This window comes from Phoenix dactylifera, chromosome 8 (assembly GCF_009389715.1).
Source record: "Phoenix dactylifera cultivar Barhee BC4 chromosome 8, palm_55x_up_171113_PBpolish2nd_filt_p, whole genome shotgun sequence".
NCBI lineage: Eukaryota > Viridiplantae > Streptophyta > Magnoliopsida > Arecales > Arecaceae > Phoenix > Phoenix dactylifera.
In genome coordinates this window covers 23,760,676-23,775,699 of record NC_052399.1, presented here as the reverse complement: position 1 = coordinate 23,775,699, position 15,024 = coordinate 23,760,676, and the positions used below count along the sequence as shown (strand labels likewise).

Below are 15,024 nucleotides of genomic sequence, written 5' to 3'. Positions count from 1 at the left end.
TAAAATGTACGTTTGAATCTTTTTTACACGATTTGAAGTTTATTGATTCAATGAATTAGTTGACGGCCTAAATCCTCCCCCATTTTCAGAGTGAATTAATCGTTCAAATAATCCTTCACACTATACGAAACACCACTAAAATATAGGACTAGAATGAAGAAACCAATTTTTCTCTTCAGCATTTTGGATGAGCTAGTTGGAATGTTAACTTGAATATCATTTGTAGTTTTTAGATCACTTACCAGCGTTATTGACCTTTTTCAAACTCTTTTAGTCTATAATCCTTCTTACCTTTTTCTTTCAACTATGAAATCGATTATAAAGTAGGATCTGACTATTTCAAGTAGGGGGGGCAATGAGTATTTATGAGTTAATTAGATTCATGTGATTGACCTTTTCCTATCTATGACCCAAACCTGATTTTGTTGAACCCAAAACTTCTAGCTGTGTCAGATTCATGCTAATCGCCACCCAAAGTCCATTAAGTAAAGGTAGTTCTACAGGCGTTTTAATTCCCAGAAGGCTCGGCCTGCTAGTTAGAGCCCACCTTCTGGGTTCTTACTTCGTGTTGGACCTGCACGCCCAAAGCCCATTAATCCCGGCCTATGTGTATCAGGGATCCGGGCTCTAGCTTTTCCTCGATCGGGCCCCAGTGCACCACGGAGGCAGCTGGCCTGGGAGTTGCTAAAGAAGTTGCTACGTAGCATTCAAACAAGAGGCCCGGTCAGGGTCCTTGGAAATGGAACGGCTGATCGATTTTGATAACATTAACTTGACTCAAAACTGGAATATATTATTAGGCTGGCCAGGGTTGGTTTGGAGCAAACGTGGGCCAATCCTGATACGACACTGCAGATGGGGAATTTGGGCTTAAATGGGAAGGAAAGTACGTGCTGCCCACTAGAAGCCTGTTAGGCCCATTTATTACGTCCCCGTCCGGTACTGGGCAAAAATCGTTGAAAAATATGGGAGTAGTTGTACTGGACTTGAGCCTAGGGCGTGATTGCATTAAAATAACTTTAAACTACCGTTTAGCATTATTTCTATTCTTTTACTCATTATTTAGCACGTTATTATCATCGCAATCCAACAGTATTTTTATTTTAATAATTTTATTATGAATTCAGAAAAAAAGAAGTGCTCGAGGCTTCTGCCGATATGGGGGTCTGGGAGTAGCTGAACTAGACTAGAGCCAAGGGCGTGATTACATTAACCTCATGCTAAACCATCATTTGGCGATATTTCTATTATTATACTCATTATTTAACAATATTTATTTTATTTTGCACTTTCATTATCCTTGGAATCCAACAGTCTTTTATTTTAATTTTTTAATGTATATATTTAGGGGAAAAAAGATATTTTCGTGCACGTGGCTCCCACTATTATGAGATTTAGGGTTAGTTGTATGCTTTATATGGAGATAAACCATCTCAATATTTTTGGTACATGATACCTAGATCATAATGGAGCAATCTTACCATTACGCTAAGATACATCCTTCTTAATATAAATCCAAAGATAGCATTGAAAAATAATGATCGAACATCTATGCGAGTAATGCCAAATAACTGGAAAAGCATTTGGTGCTTACGTTAATTCTAATATAAATATAATAATTAATTAGCTATAGTATTTCGAAAATGCAGCATATCCAAGACACTGTCGTTTTATGATTGAATGTCGTTTTAAGTTATAAACAATATAAAAAAAAAATCAAATGGAAAGTTATATTTTGTATCTCTCTAGTCAACTAAATAATAGCACAGCCATATGGATACATTAAAATCCCAATGCTGGAGAGGCAGACTTCTCTAGCAATATATGATAAAATTAATTGGTTATATTACCTAGAGACGCGAGGCTGCCAGTGCTGCTCGGAACAAGCAATAGCCGTTGTAATGACGACCAAACAAACCGCTAGTTCAATGGGCCTGCATAGAAGGCCTGGGCATATGGCCCAAGACGGCATGACTCAGCCTACGACGGCCCGTGTCACTGATGAACTGCTCCAATTCTCGGTTGATGAAGCGCTCTCTCTCTCTCTCTCTCTCTCTCTCTCTATATATATATATATATATATATATATATATAGCGAGATAAAATAAAGGGATCTTAAAAGAATTATCACTGGAATTGTTTCCTAAAAGAATCTTTAAACAAAAGAAAGCATTACGAATTCAGCGTGTGCTCAATTTCCAAAACGACTCAAAATTGCAGTGCAGTTGCAGTTGTATAGGCGCGAAGGAGCCCAACCACATTACCTCACAAGCAAACAAGCCAAGGTACAAACTATTCACATGGTTTTCACACAGCAAGGCTCGGGTCATGGTCAGTTCGTTTGTTTCCCACTGATAAGAGCACCCTCATGTACACTAGTAGCAGGGCCACATGCTACAAGCCTACCGAATCGAATTTGGGACCATCATAATGTTGACGACACTCAGGACAAACACAATCATCCAGCACTACAGCCAAAGGATGAACCAAAGCTTTAGGTCTCATCAAGCACTTACAGATAAGCCAATGACCTTTTCTTTTTTAGAAGTTAGTGTGTGTGTGTGTGAGAGAGAGAGAGCGGAGCTTGGAATCTGTATACATAGACCTAGCTATCTCCTGTCTCACTTGATGACATTCTACTTCTGCCAATATAAACAAATTCTATCCCGTATTGTAGGAGAGGTTTACACCTTAACAAAAATCCAGTGCCAAGAACAAGGATCAACAACTATTAATTTACTAGGTTAACAAAGGTCTGAGACAAAACAGTCAAGTTTTCCATATGACCTCATTTGGTGAACATATACAGAATGGTGCAAGCATGTGGTTGACGTTTTCTTTGTTTGTACGCCTACATCTTCTCTCAATTCTTCACAACTCTTGTTCCCTGTAGAAAGATCTGAACTGCTGTAATTGACGAGCCGGTCCTATCGATCTCTCCCCCACACTTGATAGCCAGAGAGCGTATTTCAGCTAGCACTTTTTCCTTGCACCCCGTGACCTAAAAGCAAGATGTTTTAAGAGCATCACGGACGGCCCATTTTGGACCATCTAAGGACCACAACTTTCCCAGCGATGTGTTATAATCTAATACCACCAAAAGCATGCAGTGCACGTGCGAACCCACCTTTTTGCACCACTAATCAGCATACATGGCCCCTTGGAAAACTCCACTCCTCCCAAAAGTATGCAGCATATCATATGGAAAGTAACGCAAGGTTGTATCAAAATCCTTTGATGTGATTCATGAATTACCTCCCTGGCCAATTTCTCCATGAGTCTCACCGAGACCCGGTGAGGTTACCTTGACCTCGGTTTGTACCGGACAAACCGCCAAACATCGCTACCGAGAGGACTCGAATCCGCAAAAGTGGGATCCGGTGGGTCCGGCCACCAAGTTCCGAGGACTCGACATTCAAAAATTTTACATCGACAATGGCCAGTTTTGTTTGTACTTCTCCCTGAGCCCCGACGCACATCTCAAATTAAGATGCACTATTTTTAACTTGGCCCCGGTGCAACTCGCTTGGGAAAAATTGCGATACTCGGTACTTCCGCCCTAAGAGTTAGTGCCGGTACTTGCAAGCTTTCTAGCTATAAATTCTCCGCCTCTCTCTCTTTCTCTCTCTTGCATGTGTACATAAAACCTTCGAATATACCATTGGCATGGGCCCACGTGTCAACCTACGAGGGGGTAGCATTATGGGTTGAGAACGTGAGCGCATATTGGGACACACATGCCACGTAGAGGCCATGTGTGTGGGGAGACGCGTCCATGCCAATTTGAGAAAAAAAGAGGTCGCTCGCTCTCTGTCTCTCTTTACCCCTTGGAGCCAGTCACATGCAAGGATGTCCCCGGAAGAATATCATAAAGAGGTTTTGTGCCCTCGGGCTGCTCCCTGGGTGGACAAGCCCAAGGCTATGCCCTCATTCGGCCTACATACCAAACAAAGCCAGACATATTCATGGCATGAAGGATTTTTAAATTACATGGACATGCATGGCTGGGGGCCGGGCAATCATGGTGCTTAAAGGGTGCTGAGATTCAGGGAAAAGCCGAGAGAAACCCCGTATTCAATAGGCACTGGGACTAAGGATGCCCATCGGAATTTCTTAAAGGGGTTGTGCTCGAGATGAAAGTAAGGAGAGCCAAAACTGTACGAAGACAGTTCATTCATCCATGTGAGGAGCATGATGGCTTGTGATGATGCTGTCCTCCTCCTTTCTTTGTTCTCCAAAACATATAAAAGTGGCAATCATATGCCACCCTAACAACCTAGGGAGGGCAGTTGAAGGACCTCAGGGCTTTTATTGCAAAGTGCACAGCATTCTACTGTGGGTTATGCGTGGAGCAACTGCTTGCTCGACCTACAGCTTGATACTTTCTAGTTGTTTTCATAGTTTACTAGCCGAGTTTTGTCCGATGAGGGGAAAGAATGATAGAGAAATAAGTAGCCTTTTCTTCTTTTTTTAAAAGAAAAAAGGGGGAAAAGTTAGATGTGGCCCTAACTGCTTTCATTCAGTAAATGAGAGAGAGGTATAATGTAAATAAAAGAAGCGTAACAAAACAAGGGGAGGGAGGTGGAGACGAGGACAGGAGAGGTGAAAAGAGCAAGTTGATTACAATGAGTTTTTTCGGATGAGAACGTTATGAAGGTTCAACTAGCTTTTGATTTAATGTGCATATAAAAATGTAGCAGTCTCAATCGAGGGTAAGATCTCGGTTGGACAAGGGAAGAAACATCATACTGCTAAGTGCTAACCCATCACCAACTGCCGATGCGACAACTTTGTTTCTTTGCAATCGATCCACTGATGTCCGCTAAATTTCAAGAGAAAAATTAGCAGTTGGGTGCCTGAAATCCAGGAACATGTGATGGCAATTGGAGCTAACACAAGGACCGCTGGCTTGTGATTCAAGGGGCGTGATGCTGCATTCTAGTTGCCTTTGTCCTGCTCCTCCATATTGCTTCACTTAAAGAGTGAAAAATGGATAAGATATAAGTTTGGAGGCAGTGAATCCTCCAAAACGGACAAACTTTGCATTGGCTCCCTCAACCCTTATAATATTGCAATCAGGCCGAGGAGGCAGGAGCTATTTGATTCTTAGGCTCCGACGCAGGTTCATTTCAGCCCGACAAGATTGCGAAAGGTCGTTTCAAGCAGGGAATTTTAGCATTCCAATGGAGGAATAGAGCGGCTTCTACTTGGAGCTAGAATGCGAGCCAAATGAGGCTAGCGGCACGGCAGCCTCAAAAGCGATGAGCGATACCTAACCTATAAGCCAATACGGTTAGACTTGGAAACCCTTATTAAATTTTGAGGTGATAAAAGAGCGTTTTTTATGGCAAAAGAGAACAGGGGACACAGTAGGAAACCAACAGAATAGGCTAGGGACCATGGAAGAAGAGCGGCACCTAACCTAGAGTGTCAGCATCTCTCTTTTCTCATCTAGTGGCATGTCGGTCGGGTTGGCCCTGAGACCCTGACAGATTGTATGGAAATTTGGTTGCCAGCCTTGGTCCATGCAGTGTAAATAATTTGTTGCATGGAATGTTGGCTTTAGGGGCTGTTTCGTTGGTTATGATGGAAAATGTGCTGTAAATGATATTGCAGCAGCTGAATTTACAGAAGGAAGAGATGTATACAATCGAAACAGCTAAAAGCTACCTATCATGTCTTCGACATTTTATCAGACATATATAAGGCACCAGTACTGTCCATCTTATATGGCTCTAAATCAAATGAATGGAAGGTTTTCATGGAGGCACATCTTCGCAACCATTTTGTCGAACGGTTGTTGAGCTTTGTCAATTGGTTGAGCAGCCTTAATCCTTGCACCCGTTGGTAGACTTCTTCCTTCTTCATTTCTTCATTAATAGCCAATCGGGATGCTTGGCAAAGGAAAGGAACGCCGATGTAGTCGATCGGAGTCACCGGAACGGTTGATCGAAGTGCCGGGATGGAGGAACAGAGTGCCCAAGGGATCGATTTAGAGCTCCGGCATGGTCTATCCAAGCATTAGGATGGCCAAGTGGAGCGTCGAAGTGGTCAATCAAAGTGCCGAGGTGGTCTCGGACTGCTCCTGGAACGGATGATCGGAGAGTCATGGAAAGCAGGGGAAGATAGCTTCGTGAGATGCTGCATCTTGTCTCGTAGTCGTTTCGCTGCAAGCCCAAATGCTTTATCTGAGCCCACTTGTTAACTCAAGTTGCCGCATCCTGGTGAGATGCCCCAAACCGAACATGTTACCGAACCGTTTGTGCTGGCGCAAATCAAGTGGACTATTGACGATGGTTTGTCCATTGGTATATTTGAGGACAGATGGGTGGCTGAGCATCCGTTGAGCCGGCTATCGATGGCGGTTGATTCGGCGAGGTTGATGGGGTTCACAGCTGGCGATCTCGTCATCTCTGATGAGGGTAGGTGGGATGAGGTGCTGATCATAGAGGCCTTTGGGGCACAGCTAGCTGAGAGGATCTTTGCTATCCCGCAACCTCATGAGGTCACGACGGACAGATTGGTTTGAGCGGCCACCGGGAGAGCCAAGGTTCGCTCAACTAACCTGCAGGCGGTGATGGATGGGAAGGGCTCTAGACGACTTGACGGTGGTTGGATATGCAGGATGTGGATACCCCCTCGGTTGTCATGTTTTTATGGAAGGTGGCTTGGGGGTGCCTATTGACCTAGAGTGTGTTGGCGAGGAAGGAGGTTAGGATTTCTTCGTTATGTGTGGACTGCCTGGAGGCGGTGGAGACTATCAGCCATGCTCTGTTACAGTGCCCACGGGCCGCACAGATCTGGAGAAGGGTATCATTTTCCCTGCTGAGATCCACTGAGTCTACAAAGGTTTTGCTTCGGCATATGAGTTCTGCCATATAGTCTCCAAGTTCTGTTGGTTGAAGTGTTGTTGGTGCCTATCTAACTTATCACATCTGGTTGGACAGGAACGATAGAGTCTTCGAGAATAGGAGAGCTCCCCTAAGGTCTGTAGTGGATAGAACTATCCGTCAGGCCGTTAAAGTCATTGAGGCTACTATATTTGTTTCATCTGAGATGGCTAGGAACATTTGGGTCTCCCCTTTGCTACTATAGCATCGAGGTATGTCTTTACATCTTGGGAGCCCCCACCCCCAGGCCACCTGAAGATGAATTTTGATGGTAGCCTGTCAGATGGCGGAGGTTGCACTAGAGTTGCATTTATGATCAAGGACCACAATTTCAGGCTGATTAATGTAGAGGGTAGCATACCTTTGAGGCATCAATTTTTAGGGCAAAACTCATAGCTGCGTGGGAGGGAATCTCGTATACAAGGTAAGTGTTAGAGGCTGGAAGCATTATCCTTGAGGGGGACTCAGCGAATGTGATTGAGCGGATTCTACAAAAGGGGCCGAGGGAGACAGATCACACGCTTCTAGATGACATCCGGAGGCTGCTAAGAAAGTGTGGTGCCTTCCAGGTTGTGCATGTGTACCAGGAGGCAAATAAAACTTCTGATTGGGTCGCCTCTTTTGCTGCTCATCATTTTTCGAGAGGTCTTCTAGACCCGTTTTGTATCTGTTCATCCACCTCTATGTTGTATTCTTTCTCTTGACTCAGATAGCAATGCTCACGCGAGATTAGTGTGAGCAGCTGATGTACTAAAAAAAAACATATTAAACAAGCAACCGTGTCAACTTAGAATTAATATATGCCGCTTATCCATATTGATCTGAATAAAAATTATAATCTGTCGCCTAATGAATGGATCTAATTATTTTTTTATGTAGGCCGAGTAAAATACTATACAATATGTTACAACTTAGGATCTCAACCAAAAAGGCTAATCAAGATGTGTAATTTGGGTTCCTTGGCCTTGTACAAGTATCCAAGATCTATTTAGTATATAACTGATGTGAGACTTAATATATATCCACACGTACTTTCCTTTTTAAGCTCTAACATCTTCGCCAGACTAAGGGTCCAAATCCTTTTCAAATTTAATCACAAACACTACGATCGGTTTATGGTCTGACCTCATGAACCCGTGTTGCAGCGTCATCCTCTAGTCCACATGAATCATGAGCTAAATTCGCTCTGATACCATTTATCATAAGTCGGATCATATTTAAGTTTCTTAATTTTATATAAATATCAAAAATTTACCCATCTAAATATATATTCGAATCCACACACAGCATGTGACAAAGTAAATTTGCATCCTTGTTAAAAATGAGGAATGGCTGGCCCCTCGTTCCCGGGAGCCATGTACTTAATCTGCCCACACAGAGAGAGAGAGAGAGAGAGAGAGAGAGAGAGAGACGTCGCAGATTTTGGTTTGAAAGCGATCGAATTTGTTGCCTACAAGTGAAACACACGGCTATTATCGGGTTCAGATTCTCTCCCGTTTGTCGTTCCCATTCAATTTTTATTTCAAATGAGACATTGTTTACCGTCCATTCTGGTGGGTCACACCAATCAGCGACAGGGACCCATCTAAACTGGACGGCGCCGTGGGTGGGATTGGACAAAACTTTGGCGGAAACCGAGCCAATGGGCGGGCATTCTTGATCACCCATGTTCTAAACTTTCCGGTTGGTTGGGTTCTAAACTAAAGAGTTGGATTCTAATAAAGTCGTTTCCGATTTTGGAGCAAAGAGGCCGAATCTGATCGGGCCTAACAAAGATTCATTCTTACATTAATGGTGTAAATTATCAAAATTTGATCTTGCCTAAACCTTAAGGAAGTAATCTGAATCGACTAGCCAACAGAACGATCGGCTCCAGCACGGGACCTTTCACCTTCAAGAGTGTTTTGACTTTTTTTTGTGTGAAAGGGGAGGCCGAACAGCCCACCCAATTCACATCCAAATATTAGATGCTGCACAAAATTAGAATTTTTATTATGCAGCGAGACGCCTAGCTTGGGAAAAATTAGCATGTTTCAACTAGTTAGCTTTATGATCATTGTATGTGATGGTAAGAACTTTAAATGAAATTAGGTGAAGCATCTGATTTGACAATGTTTATGTAACGAAACATGCTCCTTGATGGTGATCCGATTGTCTCAACTAATTAGCAGGAGCGGCTCAATGCATTTGGGGGTCTTAGGTGAACCTACTAAAGTGGGTCTTTTTTCTTTCCGTTTTGTCTTCGAGGCCTTTCTTGCAATGGGCTGGCCTAAGTTGAACTTACTAAGAGGGGGCTTTTTTCCTTTTGTTTTGTCTTTGAGGCCTTTTCTATAGTGGGCCTTCTTTGAGCCGGGACTTTAGGCGACCACCTCAGTCGCCTAAAGGTTGAGCCAACCCTGCTAATTAGGTAAAGCATCTCATTTGACCATGTTTATGTAACAAAACATGCTCCTTAATGGTGATCCGATATTTGGGGAGGTTTTTAGGTACTGATCAAGATTGTTTGCAAAGATTGATGTTAGTTCATCATTGCATGCATTCTTATGGATCTCTATCCGCTTCAACTTTTTTTAAATTAGAAAAATAGAACTAGGATCTTTTGGGGTGTGCTTTTTGCGCCACAATGTACTGTACCATCATAAATAGCTACCACATCATCCATCTAGGTAACAAATAATTGCCGCTCATCTGGGGTGCATCACTATGTATAGCACCTGTAACAACCCAGAACCTCACCCAAAATAGCTAGTCGAAAAGTATTATTTGAGTTTTTTGATTCTGTATAAGTACCCAAGATCTACCTAGTGAATAACTAATGTGAAACTAAATACACGTCTGCACGGATTTTCACATACTCCCTCCGTTCAACCCCTGACATCCTCAGCAGGCTAAGAATTCAAATCTATTCAAATCTAATTACAAACACCACGATTGGCCAGATCAGTGCTGTAATGTCTTCTAGTCCACATAAGTTATGAGTTGGGTCCATTCTGATACTATTTGTAACAACCTAGGATCTCACCCAAAATGGCTAGCCGAAAGGTATTATTTGAATTTTTTAATCATTTATAAGTACTCAAGATTTACGCAGCAAATAACCGATGTGGAATTAAATACATGCCCGCACGGATTCTCACAGCACCAAACATGACCACTTAGATTTCCGCAATGAGTGGCGGCCGTCCGTCTCCAAGATGGATGATATGACAGCTATCTAGGATGGTACAATATTCTGTCATTTAAAAAACTTACTGTAGAGAATTTGGATTCTAGAAGATAATCTCGTTCTATTATTCTAGAAAAGCCATCATTTTACTTGATTTAACACTTAAGAACAACTACTTACATGACAACAAGACATTTTCCTTCCTTCCCTTCATATTGTTTGATTTCTAATGTAAAAAGAAAATAGTATAAATATTTGTCAATGTAGTTGCAATATTTATAGGTAGTGAATCTACTAACAAGGAAAGGATCTTAAATTGCAAGACCAAAAATCTTTTTCTACCTATCAAATTTTCCAAGGATCTATAATATTTGTATTGTATTTATTTAGGTAGATTGTCTATTTAGCGGGCAGGTAGTTAGATATGTCTAATAGCCTGTTGTTAGCCTCACAAAGATATCCCTAGAGTGCCTAACTAAAGTTTAATTACATAACTTGCTAGATATTGCTATCCTATAATTGTTTCCGATGGACATTCAAATATTCATTGTTTTTACTTTGTTATGGAGAATGAAAATACAGGTAGAGAAAATTGTAAGGAGAGGAGAAACATTAAATAAAGACATCAATTAACTTTGATGCCTCAATGATCCATTCTTCCTTGTTTGCTTCCTTATGGAGAGAGAAAGTGTACGAAGAGAAGGAAAATGCCCAGAGAGCATCAAATCATGATATAGATTAACTCTAACAACCAGCAAGAATAAAAATTTCCACTAGCGATAGATATTATATAATACACATTCAAGTTCTTGCACATAGTCTTTATGTATTTATAGTTTAATGAAATTTCTTCAGCATTCATTGGAAGGAGAATGACGACACCAGACATCAAATGCATGCATGCATGCAATATGCATAATTCTCTTATACACTATCTCCATCAATCCATATTATTAAGTACACGGTTGAAATTTATGAATTATAACAAAGTTTTGAACATAAATATCTCTGTTTAGTAAAAACAAATTGAATGTTGCATAATAAAGAAAAAATTGATAAAAAAATTAATGTTTTCTCAAAAAATAAATCAATCTTAATAAAGTGCCGACTTAGGCTCAAATTAATTGAGTGGACCGTCATGACACTCGATTAATAAAATGAAACAATCTTATGCCTTGTATGAAGTTCTTTATATAAAATAATGCTGTTCCTTTGTAAAATATATCATTAACAATTTCCAAGGCACTCAAAGCCCCCATAATTGTGATGCTAATAATTATTTGTTTAAGCATACTCAAGAGTTTTCTTTGGGGATAGCAAGATTTGAATAAAAGGCTTCGAACATTTAAAATGTACGTATATTTTTTAGTTTCATTGTAGTTGTCGTCCATGCGTCCTCAAAGCTTGAGCAGACTTTACAGCTGAAGCATCAGTTCCAAGTAAATTTAATCAAGGACTTGTAAAGATTAAAAAAAAAAAAAAAAAAACAACACTTTTGATGTAAATTCTCTATCTTGTTGGCCTCCATCTGCCTCTTCTTGCAATCCAATCCCCTAAAAAAATCGTGCATAACTTTCGTAAAATGTCGACCAACTTCACAGCATTTAAGAAACCTATTCTCTTGCAATTTTCTTCAAAATTTCTAATTAGGCACCATACCCTTTAAGTTGAGAAAAATAGTTAAAAACAAATTCAAGCCAAGGTACAAATACAACTCTCAAATACCAAAAGCTCCCCCAAGTCACAAATATACGCTCTACCTTCCAAGTCATTACTCATCAGTACAAAAATAAAGATCAAGTGAATAGCTTCGATTAGATAGGAAAAATAAAAAATATATATCAACAATCCACGCAAAATCATCTAGTCCTGTCTCTCCCTCTCTCTCTAAAATCCTAAAAGTTAGAGAACTCAGAAGTGCATTATAACATGTCTCCTCTCAATCTCGTCCACTCTCAATCTCATCCGTTCTGGTTCAGATCAACGGCTCATCGCATTTCTCTGTACCCTTTACCGCTTCATCATCAGCAACTTTGCCTTCCTCCATCTCTTTGAGCCCCGCAGGAGGCTTCCCTGTTAGAACCTGGGCCCGGCAAGCCTGGGCCTCCCAGTCGGTGGTCCCCACGACGTGGAGCATGAGGCCGGCACAGCACATCTGGGCGGCGAGGAGACCCATCCAGAGCCCCGTGAAGCCCACGCCGAGGCCGAACCCCAGCCCGACGGCCACCGGCATGCCGACGAGGTAGAACGCACCCAGGTTGACGTGGGCCGCGTGGGCCGGCCGCGCGCTCCCCCGCAGCACCCCGCATCCCACAGTCTGCGGGCAGTTCCCAAGCTCGCACAGCCCCACGAGCGGCATCGCCGCCGCCGTCAGCTGGAGTATCTCCCCGCTGTCCGTGAACATCCGCCCCCACCGATTCCGCATCCCCGCCGCGAACCCCATCGCCGCTAACCCCATCACGGCAGAGAGCGCCACCGAGACCACGGCGGAGGCGCGGGCGCCGGTCGGGCGGTTGGCTCCGAGCTCGTTGCCCACCCGCGTGGAGACGCCGAATCCCAGGGAGGAGGGGAAGACGTAGAGGAGGGCGGTGGTCTGGATGAGGACGCCCATGGAGGCCACCGCGGGCTTCGGGTCCGGGAGAAGGCCGCAGAGGAGGATCATCAGCTCGTACCACCACCACTCGAGGCAGACCGAGACGCAGCTGGGTGCGGCGAGGCGGGCCAGGGGCCCCCAACCGGAGAGGCACTCGAGGGTGGGACGCCGCCACGTCGGGTCCGGATCGCTGCGGAGGTGGAAGAGGAAGAAGAGCAGGAGGGCGAGGTTGGAGGAGGCGGAGGCGGCAGCGACGCCGGGGGCGCCGAGGCGGAGATGGGTCACGAGGAGGAGGTTGGCCGGGAGGTGGACCAAGGCGGCAAGGGAGGCGGCGCGTGTGAGGGGGCGGGTGATGCCCTGCGACCGGAGGTAGATGCGGAGGGGATGAATGAAGGAGAAGGCAATGAGGTCGGGGAGGGAGAAAAGGAGGTAGCTTTGGGCGAGGGAGGTGATTTCCGAGTCCTGGCCGAGGAAGAGGAGGATCTTTGACATGTTGAGCCAGAGAAGAGAGATGGGGATGGAAGAACAGAGGAGGAAGAGAACAGAGCGGTGAAGGGTGAGCGCCAGGAGTTTACGCTGGTTGGCACCGAAGGCCTGGGAGCAAAGGGGCTCCATTCCCAGAGATAAGCCCGACAGCACGGAGTAGCCCGTGATGTTGGCGAAGGCGATGGCGAGGGAGCCGGCGGCGAGCGGGAGGTCGCCTAAAGATCCCAAGAACAGCATAGAGAGAACAGAGCGGGAGTAAATAAGGAGCGCGGCGAGCGCGATGGGGAAGGAGAGGCGGAAGAGGGACGAGGCCTCCCTCAGAGACTCGGCCGGCTCCGGCAACTTCAAAGGTTGGTTCTTTCCCGGCTTTGAGAGCGGGATATTGGTGTAGTAGAGAGGGGGTGTCCGTGGGTTCTCGTCGCTAGCCGCCATGGAAACGGTGGTGGTGTTCGTGTTACACATAGTGGCAGAGGCTAGTTTCGAGAATTCAAAGAGAGAGTAAGTTTCCCGTTGGGTCTAAACTAGAAGAGAAAGCTCTGTTTCTCGGCGATCAACCTCCCCCACTGTTTCTCTCCCTTGCTCCCCTTGCGCTTGGAGAGGTTTGAGTTGTCCCCGTTACTCGGGCTATTAATATAGGGGAGGTCCGGATTGTTCTTTTTTTATTCATTATTTTATTTTTTTAATGTATGTATTAACAAACAAAGCTTTCCGCTTACTGTATATGTCTCTTAGTACGTAAATACGAAATTTAAATTATTCTCGCGTTCCACATTATTATTAATAAGATAAAATTATATATTAATTAAAATAACGAGAGCTGATATTTAAAATATAAATAAACAATTGCAAGCTATAAGAATAGTTTTTAATTTATTATATAAATATTATAGCAAATACAAAAAATGTAGTAAATTTAATATAACAAAGAATATAAATAATAATAATATTTTTAATTTATTGAAAATATATATTTAATATTATATATAATAATTATTTCTTCATAATTTTATTTTAACTCAAACTCAGCCAACTCACATATCTATGGATTTGAAATTTAATATATTTATACTCTGGCTCGTACATACGTAGGTTTGGTATTGACATATTTTTGTCCTGTCCGTTAGAAAACTCAAGGTCCCAAGAAACTCGATTAGCTGGCAGACAAAGGCGTCGAGTTTTCTATAGCGATGAAGCTAGTTTGCATGACTATACTAGGCATTTGATCAACCGGAAAGATGATGATGAAATTTGAAGGAAGGAAAGAAAGTAGGGTGGATCTAACTACCTTGATCTTTAAGTACTTTTTCTACCTTCAACCATCATTCGAAGGTGGATAAGAAGGTGTACATTGGGCTACAATAGATATATATGTAAAGTTGGCTATAGTAGAAAACCAAATTATGCCTACTTCTAAGATACAAGATAAATTAAAAGGCTTAGATAATAGATGAAGATTTATTGGATTAATTGTCGAAGGGTCCTTACACAGAATATAAATATAATATTTATACTAAGACATAGAAACTGACCACTCCAACAGATGTCACCCATGTTTTAATAATAGTTCTTGTAATTGCCTCCCTACTACTACATTACTAGGATGGTCGCTTTGCATCAACCGCCAAACCGATAGTCTATCGGTCTTGGCTCATCATTAATCTGCTTCAGCTTGTGGTAGCTATCTCCATAATATGATGTTCTATATATTAGAACACCCTTGAGATCAATCCACCCTTGTGGTTGATCACGGCCCTCTTGATCTTTAAGCTTGCTTATCAATACTGTAGTCAAATCCTCCTCCTTTGGCCTATCCCTCCATACTTAGTAAAATTTATCATGATCAAACTCCATCAAACCTAGCAAGGATTATATGGCTTTCACCTGCTTGA

The 15,024-nt window shown here is 42.8% G+C and overlaps 1 protein-coding gene across 1 annotated transcript; it reads right to left on the bottom strand.

Annotated features, from left to right (window-relative positions):
- Nucleotides 1-11,788: 11,788 nt before the first annotated feature.
- Nucleotides 11,789-13,880, bottom strand: LOC103713410 (protein DETOXIFICATION 51-like). Its single transcript, XM_008800326.4, has one exon. The coding sequence runs from the start codon at nucleotides 13,595-13,597 to the stop codon at nucleotides 12,032-12,034; it is 1,566 nt and encodes a 521-aa protein (XP_008798548.2). The 5' UTR covers nucleotides 13,598-13,880; the 3' UTR covers nucleotides 11,789-12,031.
- Between the last annotated feature and the right edge of the window lie 1,144 nt (nucleotides 13,881-15,024).